We start from the raw sequence: 27988 nt of genomic DNA, 5'->3' as shown, positions 1-27988 counted from the left end.
ATGTTTCAGAGATTCGAGTGTTTTAGAAAAATTCAAATGTATTATAGCTTTCTAAAGTAAATTGTGCGTTTTGCGTTGATTAATGTGAGCATGATGTAGAAGTTACTAGCAGCTTGCCCATTGCCCACTGAAACCCGGTAGGCTGTTGTCCTCTGATTGGACGATATAGCTAGTGATTTTTTTTGTGTGTGTGTGTGTGTCCATGTTTTTATATCTTGCTTAGGACTAAAATGTCCCCACAGGGGTAGGAAGATTGGATAGTTTTGAGCTTGTGGGGACATTTGCCTTCTTTTTTTATTTTAACAGTATACATTTTAAAACAACTACCCAAAATAATCTATCATTTAATTTTGTTTAAATTATGGCATTACATTATGTATTGTGTGCTACCCTCTGTATGGCACCGCAGCAGGTGTGTGTGCGTGCGTGTGTGTCTATTTTGCTTCTAAATACCGTAAGGATAATTACACATGGTTTTATTGTGGTAGTATTATCTATCCAGTCTTATCCATTATATATTATTGTCTATTCAGTCGCGTTTCAGTATTTTTGCTCCATTAAGTGGGACAGCAGGGCGGGGCGGGGCGCATGCGCAGTGCAATTCACAGCGCAAATCTCCCCTTATCGGCGATAGCCAGAAGTGTCTCAGCGCAACGTCGGGGAAAAAGCTGTCATTTAAAACGGAGGTGATATTTCTTTTTTACCAGTTTCGCCACTTGTGAATCACAGCTGACTTAACATTTTTAGCGCAATTTTTCATTTTGCTTGCCACCAGACGGCGGGTGTCGTCCAATCGCAGGGCGTCGACTTGAGCATCATTCTAACGGTTTGTGGTGAACAATACACAGTCCGCAATCACCATCGAAATGTCCGGATACCAGGGCAAAAAGAACATCCCTCGCATTACTGTGAGTACCTATGGATTACATTTCGACCAAACCCTTTAAAAATCCTCAATCCCTAAGACGTAGAAAAATCTGTAAATCTCTACCGCAGCAGGTGACTTATATAAATAACAGCACAATGACCTAACCTGGACATTAAAATGTTCATCATTTATCAAAATGTAAGGGCATACTGAATTAATTGTATGCAGCAATGTCACTGCCGCCTCCCTTGGTTTCACTTTGGCCCAGTTATGCCTAATGTCTATGCATTATTCTGTATAAGCGCTTTTTCTTACTATCAGACATATTTAATCATTGTGCAAAACGGTTTAATTGTTATTTTGTCTAAAACCTACATGCAAATAAAACTACTGGTGTACATACCATAGCTATCTAAAATTTCTTGTGATGCGCTACTTACAGTGATTTCACCGATGATCTTATAGGCTGTATAAGATATAGGCTGTATAAGCTAATGTTGAAGAAAATCATCCTTGACTAGTATTGTAAAATTTAATTGCCTTAATAAAACCTAAAGAACTATGGCCCTGGAAGGTGTTTGATGCATCCACCTTTCTTCGTGTATCTAGGCATTTCAGCGGCTGTCATACACAATGGCTTCCCTACATGCCCCTGTGGAAAACCATTGGGTCTGCTGCTTTTGATAACTGCTAAATAGAGAATACTGAATGAAAATCCTGTTTCAGAAAGTAGGTCAATGGATTCAAGCAGTGTCTTAGAGAGAATTGGCTGCATCTTCCCTTGTCAGTTGGAACTTCAGATTAGTAGAAGTATATTAGTTAAAGTCAGTGTTTTAAAATGGGAGTAATAAATGAGTGGAAGAAATTCTAGGCTTTTTGGTGAAATATGGCAGAAGCTTAGCTGAAGGCACAGTATCCTCCCAGTGATACTGTAAATCACTCTTTATGGGTTACAAGTAATATGTATTGCACATTATGGTGAAAGTATAATCTTGATTCTTACACTAAACGTAATACATTATATTTATATATATATATATATATATATATATATATATATATATATATATATATATATTTATTGTACAAGATCTATTGTACAAGATCTTTCAAGTCTTTTCTACAAATTTGATTGGAGATGAAGAGTTCCAAGAGTACTGACACTTAGTTTAGTTGCACTGGTACATTTCATTCCACTCGTTTGTGTTTGCTTCATAAACTTTCACTTCTAGCAGTACATTGTAACATTAAAACTATTACTAAACATACTATAGTCTGTCAGTCATTCTGTGCATTATAATGCTGTGGCTTTCCTTGATGGGGCAAAAATAACCAAAACATTTGGCAAAATTGTGTCTACAATGTCAGTTGCTCAATATTAACATGTTTACAGATTACCTGTGGCAAACAACTGCTAACTTGTGCTCGTGAGATATTGCTAAACAACAGGCTTATCTGTGATTTTTTTAAAGGCTGCTTACATTGAGGTGTAGTAATTCTAGAGGATGACATTGCTGCTGTAACTCTATTTCCAACCTATTTAAAGCATCAGTTGGTCTGTATGTCTGTCTATTAGTTTCCTTCATGTGTTGAGCTCTTCCTTACACTTCTTGCAGAATGAGTAATTTCTGAGGTCTCTGAGTCTCCCTTGTACCACATGATCTCTCTCTCTCTCTCTCTCTCTCTCATTTTCTTACTGTCTGGTCTTGGTTGTGTCTGACAGTGTTACCCTTTAATACTGCAACAAATGCAACATGAATACTGCCCTTCACTTGTCGTAACACACATATACACTTGAGTTTTTTTTTACTACTGTGACAGTGCGTGACACTTCTCTGCAGCATGAACCAGCTCTGTTTTCAGACAGACAGTTAAACTAACCGATTAGTCCAATTTCTGTAGTTCCCAGATTAGTATCGTGTCTACTGCTTGACATTTAAACTGCAGAGTAAAAAGACCAAAGTAGATTCACATTGCACTAACTGTACTTGGGCCAAATATTGTATTGTAGTGTAATGTGAATCTACTAAGAGTCTTGACCACTGGAATAAAGCACCCCATTAAGATCTTGCATATTGTGGTAAGTACTGTGAATCTTGCTGTTTCAGTGGTCAAGACCCTTCAGTTAGTTTAATGAAACTACCAAATAAGATTATAACCTGAAAAAAGAATTATGGGTGTCTTAAAAATCTGCAAATCTGACCAGGCATTCCTGTCATTTAATTCCAGTTTCACTCATACATGTTGATATTATCTATAATAGTGTAAAAATATATCTGTTTTTATTGAACATTTAGCATTATAGTGTCTTATTTGTTAATGATATATGAGGTATTAATAGAGATAAATAGCAACATATTTTTAAACTTTATGATTTTTATGTCTCTATATTTCTGTAAAGCTGCTTTGATGTCCATTGTTAAAAATGCTATACAAATAAATTTAATTGAATTGAAATGGAAGAAATGAAGTACACTGTCATTTCAGATTAAGAAAGGGCTTAATAAGTAAGGAACAGTGAAACATTTTTTCACAATTAGACAAGCAGGTTGACATCTTTGGGAAAACAGGACATTGTTCCTTAGGTGTTAACCTGTTGGTAAATGTTAAATAGCATGTTTTCAGAGATTAGCACAGGTTTCTGTTTAGTAGGACACAGAAGAGTTCAAGCTAGAATGGGTGGACCCTATGATCCCTGAGGAGGCTTGCCTACGAAAGATGGGAAATGAATTAGGACAGCCATGGTAGAGTGAGTTACAGTAAATTCAGTTGAAGATGGAGAAAGAATAAACTATTTTCTTAGGGTTTTATCTTTGGCTTCTGCTTACTCTCTACCACAGTAGACCTTTAAACAAGACCCCAGGTGACAATTACAAACACATGAAGGCCTAATTTGGGTTGTACATAAAACATGCACATAAAACATACCTACATGCTTATTTATATTTCTAAATTATGTTAAAGAGCAAGGCTAAAAATTATTAGAAACAAAAATGTTATAACTTGCCTTTAAAATTGTATTGCCTTCGCAGCGCAACCACATCTTAAAGTGGGTACTATTGAGACACATTATTAAATAACATGGAGCCAGCTTTCATAATTATGCCTCTGAATGCAACAATTACTCTGCTCTTTTGTAAAAAATCATTGATCTAACACATAAGATCCACAAAGTATTTCAATTTATTGACTTGATCTAATTTGCAGGATCATTATTTGTCAGTAAGCTTTTACTCGCATCATAGTTCACAATTAGTTTTTGTCAAAGAGAGTTTGAATGTACAAGCTAAAATAATTCATTTGACCTATAACAAATGTAAAAGGTGTGCCATTAACATTTTGTGAGAGCAAGCTCAGTGTTGCTCATATCAAAACACACCTCTGCCAGGTCAAAACAGATAAACACCATATGACGTAATTACCATCTTTGGACCAAAAAGAATTATTTCAGTTTGTGGGGGAAAAAACGTAAATATTAGACTGTTTTTGGATTCTTTTCTGGTTGTTTTAAGTACAGCTTTATCAAAGAGCCGTGTTTTTGATATTTTTGGTTTCTGATGTGCAACAGTGACCATGCTGTGTTGTGTCTAATAAGACAAGATACTGGAATGCATGACACATGGATTTAAGTAGGAAGTAGTGAAGCGCTTGTATATATAATTTAAACAGCCTTTCTCGGAGACAAAATAAACACACTTCCTGTAATGCCTAACAATTAAGATGACAGATTTTCATTATGAGATGGCCACTGTAATCCTTTAATCATTTATGTGTTTAACTGTACTGTATGTTTGGGGTAAATATCTTATCAACATATTCATATATGGACAGGATGTTACCCCCTGGCATAAGGATAAAGTATTCTGATATAAAACAACTCCAAAGCATCAATAATCAAGACCACTTTTTTCCAGAATGAGGAATTTTCTATTTCTATTTTCTGCTTCTATTTTTCAACATGCTGAAAGTGTCATTTCAAAAACTCATTTAGTTCTCGTATGACAGCAACAAATATTTCTAACTTCAGTCTTGATTCTGCTTGTCAAAGTTCAAGCATGCATTTTTTCCTCTCTTTTGTGCAACTCTTCCAAACAACTTGTTATTTACTGAGCTGGCATGTTTGCTTCATACACTTCAAATTGGAAGATTTTTTTCTTGGCATTACTGGACTTCTGCAGGTCAGTAAACATATGTGAAGCCTTTTTCCCCCAAGGAGATATTTTTTATGTATGAAGAGTTCTGGAGACTAAGAGCAATTTAAAAAGTGCATAATTTCATTTTCAAAAATTTACTGCCACTACATACCATGTACCGCTGTTAAGTGTGTTTATTTTCCAGTGTTTGTAGACACATTGTAGACTAGTCAAAGATGGAAAGACGATGGAAATATGAAGTAAAGTTTTTAGTATTAGTCTGGCTCCTGGTTACAGTAATTAATGAAAAGAGCAGAGTTTTAGAAATCATGTACTTGGCAACAAAATAAGATATGATATCAAAGCTTGTAATACATGTAATATATATTTAAAATATATTTAAATCTTTAAAAATATTTAAAACTGGTTTGTGTTTTAGTTTTATGTTTGTTTTGTTTTGTTTTTTTTAATGCCCTTTAGATAGTTTTCTAAGCTATTTAAGGGGAATTTAAGGTAATTTAAGGGAATTTAAAAGGGAATTTAAGTTACATTTGTAACACTGCACTTCTATTGCTTCCTTGTGCAGCATGTCCCTAGTTTTCTGTAATAGGAGCACCTATGCTACCTTGCATAGACAAATTTTGAGCCCTGAATTAAAATCATTTAATCAGCAGAAAAGTTGCTTACCAAACAGTCATGTCAATACTTCATTAAAGATGTGACATGCAGAATGTTTTTTTTACATTTAGAACACTTTCACACCACAAAAGGTTGTTAATGCAATGTTGATTATTTTTATTTATGTTGAGCTTAATGTTTTCCTAATGTTTATCCTCATATTACAAATGTGCCTAAGCCTGTCCATCGAGCTAACAATCAAAACTTATTTTCAATATCTTGTTTGTTTGATGCCTATTTAGACCATATTGTGAATGTGTGGGTTATATTCTATGTTTCTCATATTTTTGTATGAGAAAATTCTGCCTTTTACTTTATATACTTTCTCTTGCTTCAAAGAAAAGGCTCTTGTGTAAGTTTCAGTTTCTTTCAATAGGAGTACAGGGTACAATGATAGCTACTTATTAGCAGCCAAACAGCCATAGATTAGCACTTAACGAGCAATTATCTGTTCGTAATGGTCTTTAATTATGGGCTTTGATGTAGATTTTGTTCCCCTTGGCTTGTATACATGTGTATGTGGAGCTATCAGTATTACATGTGACTGTGGTTGAGGCAACCTGTTCTCCAAAGCTGGTGATAGATTGAGTGTACCTTTTGAAACTCTTTGGTGCTTGCTATTTTTGAGTTGGTTTTAATTCATTAGCACTGCTAACATGATTGATGCTGTTCACTGCTTAACTTACGATGTCAGCCAGATTACACATAACGTTAACACATAACACTGTGGCTGGAATCAGCTTTCCCTTCAACCACTACATATTCCCTCTCTGAGTTGGGTTCTCCCTCGTCTCGGCACCTACACAAACCGACAGCACTAAAAATTGGAAATGTGTCTAATTTTTTAATCATGCGTCTAGAAACAAAGCCATTGTGCCACTCTACCTCCATCATTGAAGAAGGAAACCATTTTGTGACTGACATGCAGAAGGTCTGGACTCAGTAGTTGTTTTTTGTTTTTTTTGTTTTGTTTTGTTTTTTTCTGGCAAGTTGCTATTAATTTAGCTGCTATGTATTTAATAGAATACCCCTATGTGCTTGTTGAACATCCTAATTCAGATTTTGTTCCCTGATTCCCACTATTCTGGGAGGTTTTACACAACATTTTGGAACATGGCTGCAGAAATTTGTCCATTCAGCTACAAGAGCATTAGTGAGGTCAGGCACAAAGGCCTTGGTGCAGTTAGCTTTGTGCAGGCCATGTAAGGTCTTCGACTCCAATCTTTGCAAACCATGTCTTCATGGACCTCATTGTGCATGCTCAGACATGTACAGCATACAAAGACATCCAAGACAGTTGTGACAACAGTTTTCAGTAATTAATTTTTATTGACAGAAGCATTAATAAAGCAGGATGTGGTTAGATGTATTTCTGTTGTAAATCACTGCATGAGCTGAAATGATTCATGACCCTCTTCATCTTTCTCTTCTTCCAGAGTGATCGTCTCCTTATCAAAGGGGCGAAGATTGTGAACGATGATCAGTCCTTCCATTCTGACATCTATATGGAGGATGGCGTTATTAAGTATGTTATCTGGATATCTATTTTGTCACTTCTCATGGATCATGTTGCAGACTAAGAAATCATTTTAAGTTGTTGATTATGAAAGTTATATACACAACAGTACAACAAAAAGAACATGCCACGGTTGACATATACTGTATGTATGCACTTTCAGAGGGAGAGTGTTGAATATTGGCAATCAAGATCTTCTTTGAAAAAAAAAATTACATAAAGATTTTGGTCATAAGACAGGCACATCATAATCACAACACAATAACATTAAAACAAAATGTATAAAACAATGTATTATTTCAATGATTATTAGCATATCAACATCTATGACTCTAAGCAGTTTTTTTTTTTTAATTGTTAACCCTTCAAACCCCCTATTTCTATCTTCTTTTTTGATGTCTCTTTAGGCAAATTGGGGAAAACCTCATTGTTCCAGGTGGGGTAAAGACCATTGATGCCCATGGTAGGATGCTGATCCCTGGTGGAATTGATGTGCACACCCGCTTCCAGATGCCTAGTCGGGGCATGACAGCTGCAGATGACTTCTACCAGGGCTCTCGGGCTGCTCTTGCTGGGGGCACCACTATGATCAGTATGTGCAAAAATGGACTGCCTAAAAACAACTGCCTGTTTCATTCACTACTTACCACAGGCTGGGAGGTTCAGCTAGGCCATGACATTTGATTTGATATCACGACATGTACAAAGTACAAAGTTTATTTTAACATATCTTATGTACATTTCAGTTACTAGAGATCCAAGTTATAGTCTTTAGATATACATACACAAATGCCCTTTATAAACTTGGAAATCATTTCGCAAACTGAACTGAAATCTGAAACCACATTCTTTTTTAATAGTATTTTTTAAATTAGATTTTTATATATGTACTGTAATAAACAGCATTAACAGTCTTATTCTTAGTCTTACTGTGATATAAAATAATTTTCCTAAACATTTTAAATATGAAATAGGACTGTATAGTACCAAAAAAGGAATTAGTTCACATTCCCTGTTTAATTCCAAACAGTTGCTGAGTGTTGTAGAACTGCCTAGCATATGTTAGCCTGCAGCAGATGTCATGTTGTTTTGGATGTGTTGAATGATTTGTGCAGCAATATAACAGGCAGCCAACTGACCTTGTGTGTGTGTGTGTGTGTGTGTCAGGTCTAGGACTAACATGTCAGGCATGTGCAGAACATACCACCAAATTCACAACTTCTTAGCTTTGGAACTCAGAATTAATGAAATCCAGATTTAGTTTGAGGGGTTTTGATGAATACAATATACAGAAAAAGGTATTTGGTTGTATTTATGCAGTTATATTTATGTTTATTTGTATAATGTTATGATGTTATTATGTTATCAAATACTGATTATTATATTGTATGAGTTTTTGGACTGTTTCACTCCCACTTAATATTTTATACTATTGCTCTTTGTCTTCTCTCACACTTTTGATTCTCTCAACTAAATGACTCTCAATGACAGAAAATTGTTATATGATGAAATATTGTTGAATAAGAGCACCGGTTAAACTGTTTTGTGTGTGTGTGTGTGTGTTTTGCAGTTGACCATGTGGTACCAGAGCCAGGTGTTAGCCTTATAGCTGCTTTTAATCAGTGGAGGGAATGGGCAGACAGCAAGTCCTGCTGTGATTACTCACTCCATGTGGACCTCACTGAGTGGCACAAGGGCATGCAGGAGGAAATGGAGACCCTGGTGAAGGACCATGGTACCATTTACATGCACCAATATACATTTCACACTCAGTTACCTGCTTTATTACCTGCTCACACTCAATTATCCCACTGACAGTATGTATATATTACTGGAATTCTATTACCAGTATAAGCGGTTCTATGTGAAAAAACATCCCAGAGTCAGGCAGATAACAAAATTCAGATTTTTAATACAAATAGAACACTGTATTCCATGCAATTGTGACCAGTCTTGTAGCAGCAGTCCAATGCAAAAAAAAGGTAAATATACACTACTCACAAAAAGTTAAGGATATTCAGTATAGTGTTTCAGTAGTTTTTGCATAACTTGCTGTTCTCTAACAAGGTGCTTAATGGCAAAATTCACAACTGGTGTTTGATCCATGAATCAACCAAAAAAATTTCCAGTTCAATTAGAATTGGTATTTAAACAGTCCTCTTCATCATGCTGTTCACATTTTGACATCATGAGACCAAGACGACACCTAACAATTGATCAACAGTACCTCGCCATTGCGAGGCTTCAAACAGGATGTTCTCAGAGGGAAGTGGCCACTGAGTTTAGAGTGTCACAAAGTGTCAACAGCAGGTTGTGACAGATATACAGAGAGACTGGAAGAGTCACAGAAAGGCATAGAAGTGGACATCCTTTGGCCACATCCCACGTTGATGACTGCTTCATTGTGAGCAGTGCCCTGCGGAACCGGATGATGAATGCCACTCAACTCCAGGCACATTTAAGGGAGGTGAGAGGCACCCAAGTATCACGTCAGACCATTCGAAACCTGCAAGGGTCCCTGACCACACCACCAGGCACAGACGTCATCGTCTTGCATGGGCCAGGGAGCATTTATGCTGGATGAGGGACCAGTGGGCCTCAGTGCTGTTCTCTGATGAAAATCGATTCACATTGAGCAGAAATGATGGCCGCCAACGATGTTGGAGATGTCAAGGAGAGCGCTATGCATCAGCCACTATTGTGGTGGTGTTGTGGTGGCATCAGCTGAGTCGCCGTGTAGAGGCTCGTAACCCTGCACCCCAGAACCTCAATGCCCTGAGGGCCACCCTTCAAGAAGAGTGGAATGCCATGCCTCCGCAGACAATAAGTCGACTCGTGAACAGCATGAGATGTCGTTGTCAAGCTGTAATTGATGGTCAAGGGCACATGACACATTATTGAGACATTGACATTTTTTGTTGTGGTATACCCACCACTGTTGTTGGCTTTTGTTTCAATAAATTGTTTGAGATGAGGAAATCACTTTTGCATGCTTCTACTTAAATCCAGTGGCGGGCAGTGCATTTCACACCTAGGCCTTCACCGGTGTCCTTCTTGAATTAATCCACCTCTATACCATCATTATGATGCCACGGCAATAGATACTAATCAGCCGTTAAATAGCAAAGTAAAAAACAAATGAAAAAGTCAATTTTATTACGGTCACTTTTTTAAAAAAAGACATTCTTGATGCCGTATGCAGCAACTCTCCGGAGGACGCAGCATCCGAAATGAGACGCAGCGAATATGGAAACACTGTATAACAGTGCGTTGTGTCACAGGCCCTTATAGCGACCATGAATAAAATTACATTACATATAGCAAAAAAAACAAATTAACACAATTCAGTCTCACAAGTTTCTTTTCACTGCAGCAAAAAAAAAAACCATAGTCCACCCCGGGGATCTGGAATGAAGGCAAACTGTTTGTTTTGTGCAAAAGAAAACCCAAAAGCATAAATGGTTCTTGAAAAGGCTTATTTTGAAGAATCAAAAGGATTTTCTTAAAAAGTCCGCCTTGAAAATGCATTTGTAAGGATGTCCGCGACCAAATAGATTTCTTCTCCTCTGTCAGCCATTGTGAGTTAAAATATATACTGTATATATTATTTAGTTTGTGCGGTTCGCTGCCTCTGAATACTCCAATTATCCAATCAAAGGACTGGAAATTGCTGACGTAATCGTATGCCTGCTAGATGGCCCCAGTGACGCCAACTCAATATCTGATTGGTTAATGGAACAGATTCATTGCCACTTATTTTAAGTTACGGGCGCCTGCACTATTGATTCTGAAGGCCTTAAGGCCTGGCAACACATGATGTCAGCCACTAGCTGAAATATGATTTGATAAATACTCTTATCATAAATATACACTACTGGAAGCAGCGCAACCAAGAGAAAAGCTATGAAATGTAGAGAATAGACTATTGGGAATAATTTAATACACATTCATGGAAAAATATATTAAATATATTAAAATGCAAGTCAGTGATTCAGATCACTGCTGTTTAGGCCAGCAGAGAAGGCCTTGCTTAAATCCCCTACTTTCCTGATATAATATCACTGTAACGTGAATTTTTTACATTTTCCATAAATTTCACCCAAAAGCCAAATATCCTTAACTTTTTGTGAGTAGTGTAGTTCAGAATGTTCATATCAAACATCAGAATGTTGTGAAAAAATCCCCTTTGTGCAGATGTTCTATAGCAGGGCTCTCCAAACATTTTTGTCTTGTGATTTATTGCCATAAACCAAACCAGCTATTTTTGTGTGAACTTTTAAAAAATGACAATATCGAACAATCATATTTTGAAATAAATCAATTTAAATTCACATAAGCAGCATGTTAATTGTTGAGTCGAGTTAACTGATTGAAAAAAAACAGGTTTGCTGACTAGATTTATCACTTATTAATGTCAGCTTTCATTCATTTACATGGAGTCTGTTATTTATCAGCAAATTGTTACTTACAAGTCCCCTGGCACATACCCTGATGGCCTCACCAAGACTGACAAAAACTATTTTTGTAAAAAAGAGGACACGATTGATATTGAAGGTTATATTAATTTTGAAAACAGAGACCTGAAATTGTATTGGACTTTGTGATTAAATAATAGTGTTATTTTTATGGCAGTCATATGTAAGTGCAATGGAAAATATTAAACAGCACTTTACTACGAAACACCACCTCGACTAATAAGAAACGTCTACAGCACACCCGTCCTGCATCTTTCTGCAGCAGGATAGATTAATTCAACAGTTTTGCTATGGCAGCATCGTAGCTTTATTCCTAATGCTGTCAAATCCCTAGCAGCTTCGAAGTTTAATGGATCTGCCATGTGTTTTCTTTATCTTTTATCCAAACTACCTTGTTTTGTGCTTATTGAATTAAGTCTATATACTGCTTCCATGTATGGTTTTGGTGCTAGCTGTGTTTGAATTTGATTGATGAACAGCTGTATTAAACTACATGATGTACATGTACATGTGGAGGAGCCCTATGATTTGCCCTGTGGGTCAGATTTCGGTACAACAGCAGAAAGAGACGGGATGTCTGAGTTTGATTGGGATGAAATTTAAAGAGGTCTATTGAGTTAATTTTATTAATGTTATCAATTCTATGAAACTTTAGGTGAGCTACTCAGAAGTGTATTGGAGACCCCTGGTCTACAGGCTGAAATGTCTTGTTGATGAGAGAGATAAGAGGAGAATGACCAGATGTGTTAGAGCTGACAGGAAGTCTATAACTAATCACTCTTCACAACCATGGTGGGAAGAAAAGCATGTCAGAACTCAGAACACCTTTAGGTGTATGGGCAACAACTGTAGAAGGCCACTTCAGTTTTTACTCCTGTTAGCCAAGAGTAAGAATCTTGGGCTGTCATGGGCACAGACAGGAAACTGGAAGACTGAGAGTTGAAGACTGGAAAAAGCTGGTTTTTTTTCTAATCTTCAACTGTCCATTTTCAATGAGCCTGTGCACATTTCTGTTCTTTGGTAACAGTAGTAGAACATAATATAGTCTTCTGCTGTTGTAACCCATCCATCTCAAGGTTCGATGTTTTTTACAGGCCAAGATCATTTTTTGCTTACTGTGGTTCTATGAGTGATTAGAGTTAGTTTATCCTTCCTGGCAGCTCAAATAAATCTATTGATTTTCATCTGACCTCTCTTATAATGTGTTTCCATCTTCAGAACCAAAATCAGCCCATCTTCAAAGTCACAGAGGTTACACTTTTTACGTTTTGATGTGAACAACACTGTGTGTTGTCACCTGGATGTTCAACAACTCTTTTAATGTTTTGGGATAGTTCTTCATGAGAAAAAGTGGAGACTGTTTTTGCCACAAAGCAGGGTTTGGTCAATTTCATATGAACGCAGATGGTTTTGTAATGGGATGTTCATCAAGCTCATATTGGTGTGATAGGCAAAGTTTCCACATACCTTTATCCATATAGTATGGCTGGCTCCTGTTTTCAGCTTTTAAGAGATCCAGTCACTAGTTACATGATACACGAGCCTGGCTGTCTGCATATAGCAAAAGAAATATGGAATATTGAACCAAATTAAAGAGAATGAGGGATCCATTAAATATAGGACTATAGCTCAGAAGATGTATTTTTTACCATGTGAAAGATTTTCCCAGACTAATACATACTATACTTTGAAATTAGTATTTGTATATAAAAGAAAAGGAAAAGAAAAACAAAAAAGGGAAAATATATATTGTATATAATATATTGTAATATACACTACCAGTCAAAAGTTTGGAGACACCTTTTAATTCAATGTTTTTTGTTTAGGGATTTATTTTCTACATTCTAGAACAATACTGGAGATTTCAAAACTATGAAATAACACACATGGACTTAAGTAATCCATATGTAATGACAACAAAAAACAGTCAGCTGTTATTTTAAGACACGAAGGTCAGGTGTTCTGGAATAGTTCTTGCAAGAACAGTATTGTCAAGTGCATTTGCAAAACCCATCAAGCACCATGATGAAACTGGCTCACATGAAGACCATCCCAGTAAAGCAAGACCAAAACTTACCTCTGCTGCTGAGGGGAAGTTCATTTAGAGTTACCAGCCTCAGAAATCACCAATTAACAGCACCTCAGATTAGAGCCGTTATGAAGGCTTTACAGAGCATCAGTAGCAGACATATCTCAATATCAACTGTTCAAACGAGATTATTGTGTATTTCGGCCGCCTTCAGCATTGTTTTACAATGTAGAAAGAAATAAACATCAGGAAAGACCATGGAATTAGAAGATGTGTCCAAACGTTTGACTGGTAGTGTATATAATGTATATAATGTAATAATTTATAATGTAATGTATAATGGATGTCATGTATGCAAAACAGAAGCCAAAATAACCCAGCTGAACAATAATAATTCTGTAGAGTGAGGTAATATAATTATTTACAGAAATCACACTGCATTAAGTTAATATAGATTAACTACCAAAGCACAATATTATAATGCAATATGAGTATAACACAGTGTGTTACAAATGTATGTTATATAACTATTGTGCTTTTATTACTGTATTATTATTATTATTAATATTATTATTATTATTGTTGTTATTATTATTATTGTTGTTATTATTGTTGTTGTTGTTATTGTTGTTGTTATTATTATTGTTGTTGTTGTATTGATTTTCACGATTTCTTGTATGTTTGTATAGATTTAGAAGTAGCATATTTGTCTCTGTAATTTTTTAAAAATCTGATGTTCATGTGTCTGTTTTCTTTGTGTAGGTGTCAACTCTTTCCTGGTCTATTTGGCCTATAAGGATGTTTTTCAGCTTAATGATTCCCAGGTATAATTGTAATGCTTTTAAAAAAACAATTACCGTTGTTAGTATATAGAAATAAAGTCATCATAATTAAATCTGACATATTGAAGGATTTTTAACAAAAGCTTTAGCTAAAGCTTTAATTGACTCTTAATGCAGGAGTTTAATGTATTTAGTCCCTGGGAAAATTTACAACATGTAGTGAAATTCCACAGCTGTATTGTATACCACAGCTCTGTTAAATTCTGAAATCTGATGCCATTGATTAATTTTCTGTAACAGCGTGGCTCTGATAATAGTTCAGTCAGTAAATTCAAATAAAAACTTTATATTAATGTGTTTATATGTTTTCTGTAGTAACTTTTTTTTTAGCTTACTGCTAAAGGGGAAACTGCCTTCAGTTTTTACCTTTTACCTTCACTTAAAAGGTAAAAAAATCAGAGAGGCTGAGAATGGAAGAATTGTTCATAGCTGGTATAAGTGAAAAGCTAACTTGCAGGTGTTCCACAATATTAAATGTGACTATAAATGGTTAAAAACACAGGAAGTCTAAATTGCATTTGTTTTTAAATCTGCTGTGGTATAAGAAGAGTAAAACACTATGAAATGTGCAGCTATGGCAAAATATTCCACATTGGGTTGGTCCTATCATGGTTCATTTCTTACTTATATAGTTGTAAATCCACAAGCCCAAATGATTTTTACTGACCAGTGTTTGTTGAGTCCTGAATGCGGAGTTCTTCTCACAGCTATATAGTACTTGCTTCTGGTTTGTTGCCAAAAATGTTGTCTTAAAATGTGAGGACAGTTTTAACAGGCAAAAAGAGATTACAAAAATCTGGCACAGAAGAGTCTGGTTGTACTTTACTGTAAAGGTATATGAGAACAGTTCCTGATACAGTAAATGCTTTAAATGTTTGCAAAGTAACCACCAGGCAACACCCTATATACAGACCAGCATTTAAAAGTTTTGCAGTCACAGTTAGTTACTTCTATGATTGTCAGTGTGTTAACATATTTGGATTTAACAGCTAGCCCCTAAACTAGCATTTATGAGCTTTTATAGTGATATAGTTTAACATTTATAGTGATCATTTGGTCACTATAATAAACTGTATACATAAATACTAATCTATTTTTTTAAGTTTCATAAATGAGCATTATTAACTGTGATATCAGCTATATGAGCAGGAGTAGTTACAATAGCTTGTGCTTTGTGTATTGTCACAGTTATGACAAAGGTATCACAAAAGTATCGTTTTGATATCTGTATTAAACCCAAGTTATCGGTACATCAGTATAGAATGTTTTCAAATGGTATTTTATGTTTTCTTTGCAGATGTATGAGGTTTTCAGTGTGATCAGAGACCTGGGAGCCATCGCTCAAGTGCATGCTGAGAATGGGGATATCATTGCTGAGGTAACATAACATAAATTGGCATAACATAAAGTGCTTGCTTTCTTCTGTTGGATTTTGCACTAATTGTCTTGGTGTAAATAATTTTAGGAGCAGAAAAGAATACTGGAGTTAGGCATCACTGGCCCAGAGGGTCATGTTCTCAGTCGTCCAGAAGAGGTAATTTTTTATTTCCCATTTAAATTTTTATTTAAAACACTTTTGTAAAACAAGCACATGTTGCGTCATACATCATCTGGGATTTGAACAACAAGGGTCTACAAAATAGGTCTTGTTTCGTTAAACTGTTAATTTACACTTTACTTTGATTTACTTAAGCAATTATTAATGCTTTAGGTAAAATAGGGTACAATATCACCTTTTATATTTCAGTCCTTTTTTCCCTTCAGTGCCAATGATCTGAGACACCATTTTTGATGTCTTTTTAGATTAGGCTCTTGGCCCATGCAAAGCACAGTCATCATTTATTTTAGAAGGGGTGCATTGTACTTCAGCAGAAAGGTCAGGCAGAAAGTGTCTGCTGTTTTATAGGTGGAAGCTGAGGCAGTCAATCGTGCAGTAACGGTGGCCAATCAGACCAATTGTCCCCTGTACATCACCAAGGTGATGAGCAAGAGTGCTGCTGATGTAATTGCTCAGGCCAGGAAAAAAGGTGAGCTGTTCAGACAAGGTAAAAATGGAAACCACATGATTACTATCATTCTAGTGAATTACACTTGACTATATTTATATGTTGCTCGTTGGAATTTTATTCTGTGACACCATGTGTGCTGATACCTGACAGTATGAAAGCATTTTTAATAGCACCCTTCTCACAATGTGTTTTCTAAGAGGTAAACATTTCATAAACTTCACTGCCTAATGTAAACTCCTTTTAAGCCTTGAAAATCCAGCCATGAAGTTAGGTTGCAGATCAAATTTTTATTTTTTATCGAGTAAATGCTACAGCTTTCTCCCTTTTCTTTTCTTTATACATCAGGTACTGTAGTGTATGGGGAGCCTATCTCTGCTAGTCTTGGCACGGATGGCACTCACTACTGGAGCAAGAACTGGGCTAAGGCTGCTGCTTATGTGACATCTCCACCCTTGAGCCCGGACCCCACCACCCCTGACTATCTTAACTCTCTACTTTCCTGGTATGTATCTACACATGCCCTGATTCTCTGACCTCATGCAGGCATAGTGGTATAAATGTACAGACATTTTATACACTAATAGGGAGCCATTAAAAGGGCCAATGTACAGAAACAAAAACATCATATAATTTTTTTTTGCAACTTGCCCCTACTGTAAATGAATACATTTTGTTTGGGCTTCTGTGACTCTTCTGTGTTGGTTGCTTTTCTGTGCGATGTACAGTGGTGATCTGCAGGTAACTGGCAGTGCTCACTGTACCTTTAACACCTCTCAGCGTGCTGTGGGCAAAGACAACTTCACCCTTATCCCAGAGGGCACCAATGGCACTGAGGAGAGAATGTCTATCATCTGGGACAAGTGTGTGGTGAGCACTTACAGATGTATTTCAACAGTTGGATTACATAACTGCATTTCCTTTGCCTGACAGTAGATGGTGCAATTTATTAACACTAGCCAGTAGTATTTAAAATAAGATTTTATGCATCCTCCTGAGCAATGGAATACCTTTTTTGGTGTAATGCCAGCACCACTCCAATATTTATTTAGTTTATTTAGTAGCTACAGTTGAGTGGAACGAATCAGTTGTCCTATGCATATATGTTACAGTAACAGCTTAATGGCAGTGACTGAATTTGAATGAAAGATCCAGTTTCATATTTTGTCACAGTTATTTTCATCCATTTTTAACAGCAAATGAGTCATACTGTAACTACATAACTTTAGTGTACGCTAGCTAAGGAAAGGGAAATATTTGAATGAATATTTGTTATAATTCTATAATTGTTTTTGATAAGTGGCCAGATGTCACCAGGCATAATTTTGTTGTTATTCTTATCTTCAATATTATTTAACGTTTATCTAGTCGGGTGTATCACATTGTTTACCATCGTGAAAAGCAGTGTGAAGATACATGACAGTTTTTTTTCTATGAAGATGACTGTGGCAATATTTTTTAAAGTGTATATATACACACTATCCTACATTTAGGGAATTGACTGACTTTTACATGAATGTGTTTTATATGAATGAGAATGTCATTAAAATTCTAAGGTAGAAAACATTTTATTTTATTTTTATTTATTTTTTTATTTACAAATGGCAACCATTTAAGTTCTGGAAACTTTCCTTTCAAATTCATATTGACAGGTATTATATTGAATGTGGCAAGGCATAATAGTAGCTTAATTATGATAAAGAGAAGTGATCAATCTTTGTCAGTTTGCCCTTGAAGAAGACTAACCATGCTCTCCACAGGTGACTGGTAAGATGGATGAGAATCAGTTTGTGGCTGTGACCAGCACCAATGCAGCCAAGATTTTTAACCTGTACCCACGTAAGGGACGCATCGCTGTGGGCTCTGATGCTGACTTGGTGCTATGGGACCCCGATGTCACTAAGATCATCTCTGCCAAGAGCCACAACCTGGTGAGAGTACACACATACACACATACTCTGTGATGTACCAGTAAGATCGCAGAATGGTCTCTTCCAGGGTGCCAGTGCCCTATCCACTTGACATGATGGCTCACTGAATGGATTGATAAGTATGTTCATGTAAAAAAGGATGTAAATACTATACTATAGCCTTAGAAGTCACTAAATAAAAAGATTGCTCTTTTATGTTTTTGTTGCCAATCTGGGTGATTATTTTTATATTATTAAAATAAGATGTAGTTTATTTTTATATTGTTTTCACTTCAATTTCACTTAATCAGTTAATTAAGTAACTAATTCAGTGATTCATAAATTTATGTGCTTAATCTTTTGAGAAATGTATCAGGACATTAAATAGTAGAGCCACTGTTTGTTGTGTATGAGCAACAGACAAAAAATTATAATGAGGTCAGGCCTATCTCATTCCTCCATTGTGTTTGATTCCATTCAGTGTGCCGTAAAAATGTCTCTGCTTGCTCAGCCTGCCAACTGCAACTGTTGAGATTGTCTTCTTTCAAAACCACTGAGACAGTCCTTTATTATGATGAATTAGTACTTTGCACAGTGCAATAGAATTTACATAGATCAGTAATTAAGTTGATGATTCAAATTATAAATCACTGGAAACTATGAATCAAGCAGTCTAGCTGATGGATAATTTCACATTAGCAGTTGTTTCTTAAGTATTCTTTCTTGTCATCTTATCCACATGCCCATACAGTGGGATGAAAAATGCTGCTTGCAGGAACATGTTGCTACACACAAAACAATAAACACACTAATGCATACAGGATGAAAGTGAAAACACCATGACTTGGCAATTGCCATTTTAGTAGAATTAGTCCAGCACAGTACCGTAAATACACTAAAATGGGCAGTGAAGGTAACAACACAGTTCACACAAAACAAAAAAGGATGAGTACACTACATAAACATCCAGATGCACAGGTGGCATCTTTCAAACTCACTACAAATGATACATGTGGCTGTAGAACAATTTGCAGCATAAAGGTTCTCCCTTTTCCACAGGCAGTTGAATATAATGTCTTCGAGGGTGTGGAGGTGCGTGGTGCTCCCTTAGTGGTGATCAGCCAGGGTAAGATTGTTCTGGAAGATGGAAACCTCCACACTACTGAGGGATCAGGACGTTATATAACCCGCAAAACCTTCCCCGACTATGTTTACAAGAGGATAAAGGCTCGCAGCAGGGTGAGTTTAATCCCAGGCTTTGTGCTGCAACATAAAATGTATCAAACAGCATTATGTCCACACTATACACCAATCAACCATGACATTAAAACCACCTGCCTAATATTGTGTAGGGCCCCCCTGTGCTGCCAAAATTGCTCTGACCCTTTGAGACATGGACTCCACAGGACCTCTGAAGGGGGAACTGTGGCAACTATTCAGTTCAATACAATTTTAGTGCTTTTAACAAAGCAGCTTTACAAAAATAGAAAAATTTAGAATAGAAATTACAAAGTTTAAAATTAAAGTTATATTTATCCCTAATCTGCAGTAGTGGAATGAACAAACTGCCTGAGACAATATGAGGAAGAAACCTTGAGTGGAACCAGACTCAAAATGGTAGAGTGTGATTATAAATAATGTCCTTTCTACAACCGTATACAGCGTGGGGTTGTGTAACCTGGAAAATTTCAGCAACTTATAAATCGTTACTAATTTTATTATAGATTTAACACAAATTGCTCCCTGCCGAAACCATCAAATGTTTAACAATGGAGACTTGAGTGCAAAACCAAGCACTGCAACAGCAGATCAAAGTGGTTCTATCCACAGCAGTCCAATGTGTCTCCAGGCTGTCCATGCAGAGCCAGCCTCGGAATTTAGATGTCAAGTCAACAACTTGATCTCTTTGTCATGTACATCAAACCATTCCTAAGCAATGTTTGCAGTGTGGCAGGATGCATTATCCTGCTGCAAAACACCACTGCCAATGGGGAAAGCATTGCCATAAAGAGGTCAATATTTGGTCTCCTGCAATATTTAGGTCATATGTGTCCACATGAATGCCAGGATCCAAGGTTTCACAGCAGGAAAAATTGCTCAGAGCATCACATTGCCTCTGCTGACTTGCCTTCTTCCCATAAAGCATCCTGGTGTCATTACCTTGGCTGCACAGTACCAAACAACCTGCAACGCACTTGTGTATCTTTCTATCATAGCCAACATTACATTTTTAAGCAGTTTTTTGCTACAGTAGCTCTTCTGTGGGCTCAGACCAGATAAGCATGCCTTCACTCCCTCCACATATCAGTGAGCCTTGGGCACCCATGACCCTGTCGCTAGTTCATCAGTTGTCCTTCCTTCCCTGGCCATCACTATTTGGCCCTTGTCAAAGTTGGTCATATCCTTATGCTTGCCCCTTTTTCCTTTTTCAAGAGATGACTGTGCACTTGCTGCCTGATATATCCCACACCTTAACAGGTTCTAGCTCAATTTTCTAATTACAATAATTGTCATATTTATAATTCAGATATTCATTCATTATTCATTTCTTTTTACCCAATTTACCTGAACCCAGTTTGTACCCAATTTATCCTGGTCATGGTCTGGTGGATTTAGAGTCTATCACAGGAATACTGGCCAAAAGCAATGTAAAATTGCAGCGTTTGGAAAGTATTATGACCTTTTCCATTTTTGTACACTTTATGCTGAGGAAGCAATGTTACCTGCTGAGTGTTCATAAAACCAAATTCAGTGCCAAATACAGGCAGTTCCATGATTTTTTTTGAAAACCTGGGAAAGAACCTGTCCAGGGTGTACCCCTGCCTTTCGCCCTATGTGCGCTGGGATAGGCTCCATCAGACCCCCGTGACCCTAATTAGGAATAAAGTGGGTATAGACAATGGATGGATGGATGGAACCTGGGAAAGATGGAAGAACCCTAGAGAATCTGCAGAGATTTTGTATTGAAGAGTAGTTAGATTCCTTGCTCTGTATACTCAACCTCCTCAGGAATTAAAGGAAAAACTTAGAGCTGTTATTTAGGCAAAGGGAGACTACACAAAGTTCCATATGTTTAACAACAGTGCCAATAATTGTAGCTCTAACTGTAACATATGTCTTTTATTTACACATGGAGAACATTTCTATTTGTTCAAATATTTATATTGGATATTTTGAAATACGTATTTTCCAAGTGCTGTAAGATCAGGATTTAATCTATATCCATTGCTAAATACTGATAAGAACATTCTATAAGGCTTCAGTGTTTTATCTATTTAATGTGTTATTTTATAAAGGCTTTAACGTTAATTATATTTAGGTGTTAATCTAATCGAAATATAGATTAGATTAAGTAAAATCATAAAAAAAATACTGGTCAAAATAATGCAGCCCAATTTAAGATCATGATAAATAAACATACTGTGCAGTCCTCACCCATGATTTTTATGAAGGTCTATTAAAGTATAACCCATCCACTGTTTTACAGCAATAGTATTTCTCACATCATGTTGACTGGTTTTACATTGTATTCTCTGTCATTAGCTTGCCGAGCTGCGAGGCGTCCCGCGTGGACTTTATGATGGTCCAGTGTGTGAGGTCACGGTGACACCTAAAATAATGACCCCTGTGACTTCTAACAAGACCTCACCAACCAAGCCCACCCCTCAACCCATTCGCAATCTGCATCAGTCTGGATTCAGTCTGTCCGGTCAGTAATAAGCTCTGTATGATTTTTGTCTGGTATTAAGTCAGTTAAGGTTTTCAGTTATGCTGGTACAGTAAGTCATAGACTGAACTCATTATGATTATAAATGTAGTTTCACCAGTCAACTGAGGGTCATCACTTAAGTAGTAAATATAGTACAATGTACTTCAACATACTGTACATCTGTAGATATGGGAAATTTCTGGTCAAAACAAAAATCACCAGCACTCCTTTTTGTTAATGAAGGAAATAGTTGTTTAGTTCATGCAAAACCATGATACCATGATATTGCCAGCTTAAATTTAAATTATGGCTAAGGTTGAATAACGTTACCTTATTGTCTTCTAACTGCTAACCTTTTTTGATTATTGTACCACAGGAAATCTTAATCTTCATCTTAAATTTTAAATCTCACAGGAGCTCAAATTGATGACAACGTTCCTCGCCGTACCACTCAGCGTATCGTAGCTCCCCCTGGTGGCAGGGCAAACATCACCAGCCTGGGTTAAAGAGCACACTTCCCCAGTTCTGAAAGAAAGGGGTGGCAGGGAACTAAGGTCCCTTTCTCTGGTTATTACTCCTACCAATGAGATCCATACCAGGCCCCTACAGTACAATGTCAGTATGACAACATCCTCAAATTTATCATCAGTATTTTACTAAAAAAACAAAAAACACGGTCAAGGAATTATTGTGTATTTTCCAACATTATATTTAAACTTCTATTTGTTTTTTCCTTGTAGGAAGAGTAATGTGAATCTAAAGTATACTTGTATTATTTTATTGTTACACATAAGTCATGTAGATGAGAACAATTCTTTAAAATTCTTTAGTCATTTTTGTTGATTTAGCACATATTGCTAACACATTGGTCTAGCCTTTTGAATATTTTCTCATTTTTAAGGAACATGGGTAATTAGGTGTGTTCTGGTGTCATATTGTTTAATTTTCATATTTGTGGGTTTTATTTCTGCTAGCATTCTTCAGTTTGTTTTTATGCACTTTCATGGCATTATTTAAAAACAGTAATGTAATTCATGCCTTTTGGTCTTCAAGGTCATTTATTCATTTATTCAGTTATTCAGATTTAGGGCTAGACCATTTTTGTCCTCTGAATAGTGGGTGTTTCACTAGACACATACAAAAAAGAACAGTGCTTGGCTGAATACAAGAAAACAATCCCTTTGTATCACTTTTCTCTCTTTTAAATTCCCCCATCTCTACCTGTCCATGAGTAAGGTATCCTGGCAACACTCTTTTAACCCTTCAAATAACGGTTTATTGGTTATGACAGGCATGTTATAGTGCTATTTAATTGGCACTGCTATTGTAGAATGAGCCAGGCTGCTTGTCCAGCAATGGCAGAGTTTGTAACACTTACCCACGAGTAGTCACCAAGCTCCCCCTTTCCTTTACAGCTCTTTATCCTTCTGATCTTCACTGTATGGTCATTTTGTGGTTTCTTAGTGACCATAGTGATTGCATATCATCTGGCATGTGTAGAATTGATCCTGTGGAGATATGGTGTTGATTCAGTTTTTACCCGTTAAAATTACTTTTAATTCCTGTTTTTGTTAGTGTCATACTCACCTGCCTGCTTGTTTATTAGATGGTTCTTGACTGTCTGTGATTATTGTTATAAAGACCTAAGAATTTCTGATGAAAAAAATGTGTACAGAGTTTGTCCCTCTGCTTCATTCCATCCATTGTATGAAATGTTACTGGTTAAAGGCCAACTAATCCAAAAATGTGATACTGAGCAGATTCCTTCCTCTGTGGTAGCATTAAAAGTCTAAACAGACCTCTGTCAATACTTACTATACTTAAAATATGTCTGTATAGCATTACTCCTCACTTGCTGATGTTTACAGTCCTCTTCTAGTGATGGGAATGTAAAACTGTGGTGGAAGATGAACAAGTGGTGCCAGTACCAGTACCATACAAGTACAATATTTTATGCTTTAAAGCATCTAAATTTCCAATAGTTGTGATGTGTGGATTGCAGAGGAGAAAGACTATTTAGTGTCTTTGTTATTTTAATTTTTATGACTTGTTACCCTTTGTCATGCATTGTTGAAGGTAAAAAATGTTGACAGTGTATGTTTTATAGGCAACTGGGATCTGCAAAAGTTTTCTTTCTCATTTAGAAAGCTTTGCCTTCCATATGTGTTTAATGAAATGATTTTAAGTATTAAAAATGAAAAAAAATTTCAAACTTTGTCTGTATCCTGTCTAATTCCTTTTCAAGAGAGTTTAATGTAATTAAGGAAATATTTATTTAGTAAAAATCTGATATTTCATACAAGTTATATTATGCATGTGATTTAAACTCTCTTTTAACTGTCAGTGCAAATATACATATGAGAAATTTCACAGAAAACCATTTGGAATATACCATTTATATACAATATATCATTTTATAAGAAATATATTGCTTACATTATATGAAATATCATATATTATCCATTGATAATACCTTTCATAGCCAGTGTTATCTTTTTCAGCAATTCGAGCTACAGTAGCTCTTCTGTGGGTTCAGATTGCATAGCCTTTGTTCTCCTTGTGCATCAGTGAAACTTGGGCAGCCATTACCCTGTAGTCAGTTCACCAGTTGTCATTCCTTGGACCATTTTTGGTAGATACATAGAATTATTTTCCTAAATACTTGAAAAGAGTCTTTAACTAAAGTGAATCTGAAACCAAATATTAAAAAATGGTCATTAAATTTATAATGTCCAATTACTTTTAGTCCATTAAATAGTGAGGGTGACATATAAAATGCATAAATAACTTGGAATTAAACATGAAAGTCTGCACTTTGAGACCAAATTCATTATTTAAATTCTATGACTTGTATATCTATTAAAATATATGACTGTCTCGATGTGATTTTAATAACTTATTAAGCCACCATCTGGAAATATGATTGCTTAATGATGGTATAAATTTAAATACAACAAACAGCACTTTTCACAGTTGGAAATGAAAGAAAGATTCATTGCAAAGAGCAAAGCATAAAGTTACAGGCATAAATATATAATTATAAAAAGCAGTCACCATATATTCACTACATAAAGCTAAAATGTAGCAGGCTTGATGTAATTTTGACTGCATTATAAACAATAATGCAAATTATAATGTACATTGTTATATAATAGATGGTATATAGTTCTCTTAGTATTCATCCTTGACAATTGTAATGGTTTTTCCATCCTTGCTCTTTTCCAGCATAGCATATGAAAAATTGTAAAGTCTTTGAATGTTAAAGATGGGCCCTGGAAAAGACTTTTTGTGTACCACAGGTTAAATAATTGGCTAACTGGCTAATCCTGCTTTTCTAAAAGGCTTGATCAGAATGTGCTCTGGCTAACAAATACTCCAAAGCATGAAATTGTGTTGGATATAGCCTCATACTAAAAAAAGCCATTGAATGTTTTATTATGGTATATCATGTTGCCAACTGAGACATCATAAGTGCTGGAAGTTTCTGGAAGGTATTTATTAACTGAACAGCATCAGCTGAATTTGGGGCAGTGAGGCTTCTTCAAACAGTTATTAATTCCCATTCGATTCAAATCATTATACAAACAGAGCTTAATACAAACACAGCTTTGTCAGTTTAAAGGTCTATCAGCTGTGTTATGCAGGAATGTTGTACAATGCAGAAATGATTGCACTGTAAACTAATGCATTCAATTCAATGCATGTTTATAGTGTGCATAGAGAAGGCACCATTTACATTTACAAACTGATCTACATCTACAAACAGACAAATGAGACCTGAGTTAGAAGAGGGCCATCCCTTAACTCCAACAACATTTTCTATTCTATTAAGAAGAAATTGTATGATCAAAGGTGTCATAAGCTGAACTATGATCAAACAAGGCAAGGACTCACAACCCTGATCAGAGACCTATATATATATATCACTTGAAGCAGTGCTGTGTTTATGCTAAAAATACTATGCGGCAGAGGCACTGAACCAAAAACAGGGTCATTGGCCACATACCCCATTTCAAACTGTGCTTATTGTCTCATCTTAAGAGTCTGCATCATGCACCGTGGGGCACTTCTCCCCCTCCACCACCTGGGACAACATGGCTCCAGGCTTTTATCCAATGTGTCAGTTTGCAAAACAAAGGGGAGAGAGAAAAATGGGGGGGGGGAGAGATAGGAAAATATAAGGGTGGGGCTTTTAACTTGAAAAAAGCCTATTGGCTTTTCACTATCCATAGAACCAGACCTGGCATTCCCTTTTTAGCAATAATAAACCAGTGATAATAGTCAATCAGCCCCAGGACCACCTCACCTACTTTTTAGTTTGGGGTCTCAGGCAGGCCACAATCACTGTGGTCAATTTGGGGAAGTCTTAGGTCTTAGAAGTCTACAAGTATGATACTTGTACCTGCCTGTAAATGAACCATCAACCTTGGAAACCAGGACCACAGTACAGCTAACAGACTGCTGGTTTAGTCTGCTCCCTGGCCCTGGCTCTGGATTGTTACCGATTAACTTTCCCTCAAAACTACACAAATTATCTATAAAGCCAACATTGTTGTGAGAGCACCACCTGGATATCAAGCAGTTCAGCAATGAAGCCAGGGCATACTACTACATCAGACATCACCTTTACTTATTTACAATGTTACTCCAACTGACAAGATTTATGTATGTTTTTAGTTCCTATGTGAACTACCTTTGAAAACCCATGCTTGCCTAAGATGACCTGCTATAGCACCCTGGCTCCTGGTATACTCCTGGTGCCCATACAAGCCTAATTTCATGTGCCTTAAGAAAAAGTCTCCTGTAACCAGAGTTCTTCTATGTTTCTTAGTGAGTGATTCTTTGGAGACAGAATCACTGTTAGACACATGAGGTGAAGTGAAGTGATGCTCCTGTAAGCGAGCTTTAGTGTTAGTGTTGGCTTTGTGATTATGACACTCAGTTATTGCCCATTCACCCTGCTGTGAGGGCTATAACACCGGGGTTCCTGATTGCTAACTCTACCTCTAAGTCTTTCTGCTACAATCTTCTCCATCAGATAGATAATATAATATATAATATATAATAATATATACTTATCACAATTAAAGCCATTTCCAACGATGGAGAAAGAATGACTGAACATCATACACTTAACAGCCAGCTGTAATTTTTTACTTGTGTTGCTAACTTCACATGGTCACTTAAGTTTCACTAACTGAATATCAGGAGGTTCTTCTCTCCATAGAGGCCACTTAAGTGCTTGTTCAGTGCTATGTCTGAGATTGCATTAGTGTAACTAGCTGTCAGACCTCCCAACTGATCCAAAATGCCACTATATTTATTGTTGTACCACTTCCACTTCACTTGTATAAGTCACAGTGGCATCTGATAAATGCTGTTAACATTAATGCATTGTGGTGGAAATTGGACATAAACATAATTGAAAAGATGCAATCATTCTGTGATTAGATGTGCCCTGCTTTTTGGTGCATTATCATTTGTTCAACTAGCTAGTCCAGAGTAATGGATAGTGTGGGAAAGAGGTAAAGAAGTGAGTGCAGGCAGGTTGGAATGGGTGGAGAAAGGTGTTGGGAGTTCTGTGTGATAGAAAAATATCAGTGGGAATCAAGGGGAAGGTGTACAGGACAGTGGTGAGACCAGCCATGCTGTATGGTTTAGAGACAGTGTCACTGAGGAAGAGACAGGAGTCAGAGCTGGAGGTAGCAGAGCTGAAGATGTTGAAGTTCTCTTTGGGAGTGACAAGGTTGGACAGGATTAGGAACGAGTACATCAGAGGGACAGCTAATGTTTGACATTTGGGGGACAAGGTTAGGGAGGCC

General features: G+C 36.5%; 1 protein-coding gene across 1 annotated transcript; it reads left to right on the top strand.

Moving 5' to 3' along the window:
• The first annotated feature begins 566 nt into the window (after positions 1-566).
• Positions 567-24326, top strand: dpysl2a (dihydropyrimidinase like 2a). Its single transcript, XM_058389514.1, has 15 exons — positions 567-686; positions 776-908; positions 7116-7204; positions 7603-7787; positions 8766-8930; positions 14462-14523; positions 15839-15919; positions 16007-16075; positions 16448-16568; positions 16896-17052; positions 17276-17417; positions 18308-18478; positions 19517-19696; positions 22001-22166; positions 22581-24326. The coding sequence occupies exons 2-15, from the start codon at positions 867-869 to the stop codon at positions 22670-22672; spliced, it is 1722 nt and encodes a 573-aa protein (XP_058245497.1). The 5' UTR covers positions 567-686; positions 776-866; the 3' UTR covers positions 22673-24326.
• The last annotated feature ends 3662 nt before the right edge of the window (positions 24327-27988 follow it).

The sequence above is a fragment of the Hemibagrus wyckioides genome, linkage group LG05 (assembly GCF_019097595.1).
Source record: "Hemibagrus wyckioides isolate EC202008001 linkage group LG05, SWU_Hwy_1.0, whole genome shotgun sequence".
NCBI classification, from domain to species: domain Eukaryota; kingdom Metazoa; phylum Chordata; class Actinopteri; order Siluriformes; family Bagridae; genus Hemibagrus; species Hemibagrus wyckioides.
The sequence above is the reverse complement of the archived record's forward strand: the minus strand, read 5'-3'. Positions and strand labels throughout refer to the sequence as shown.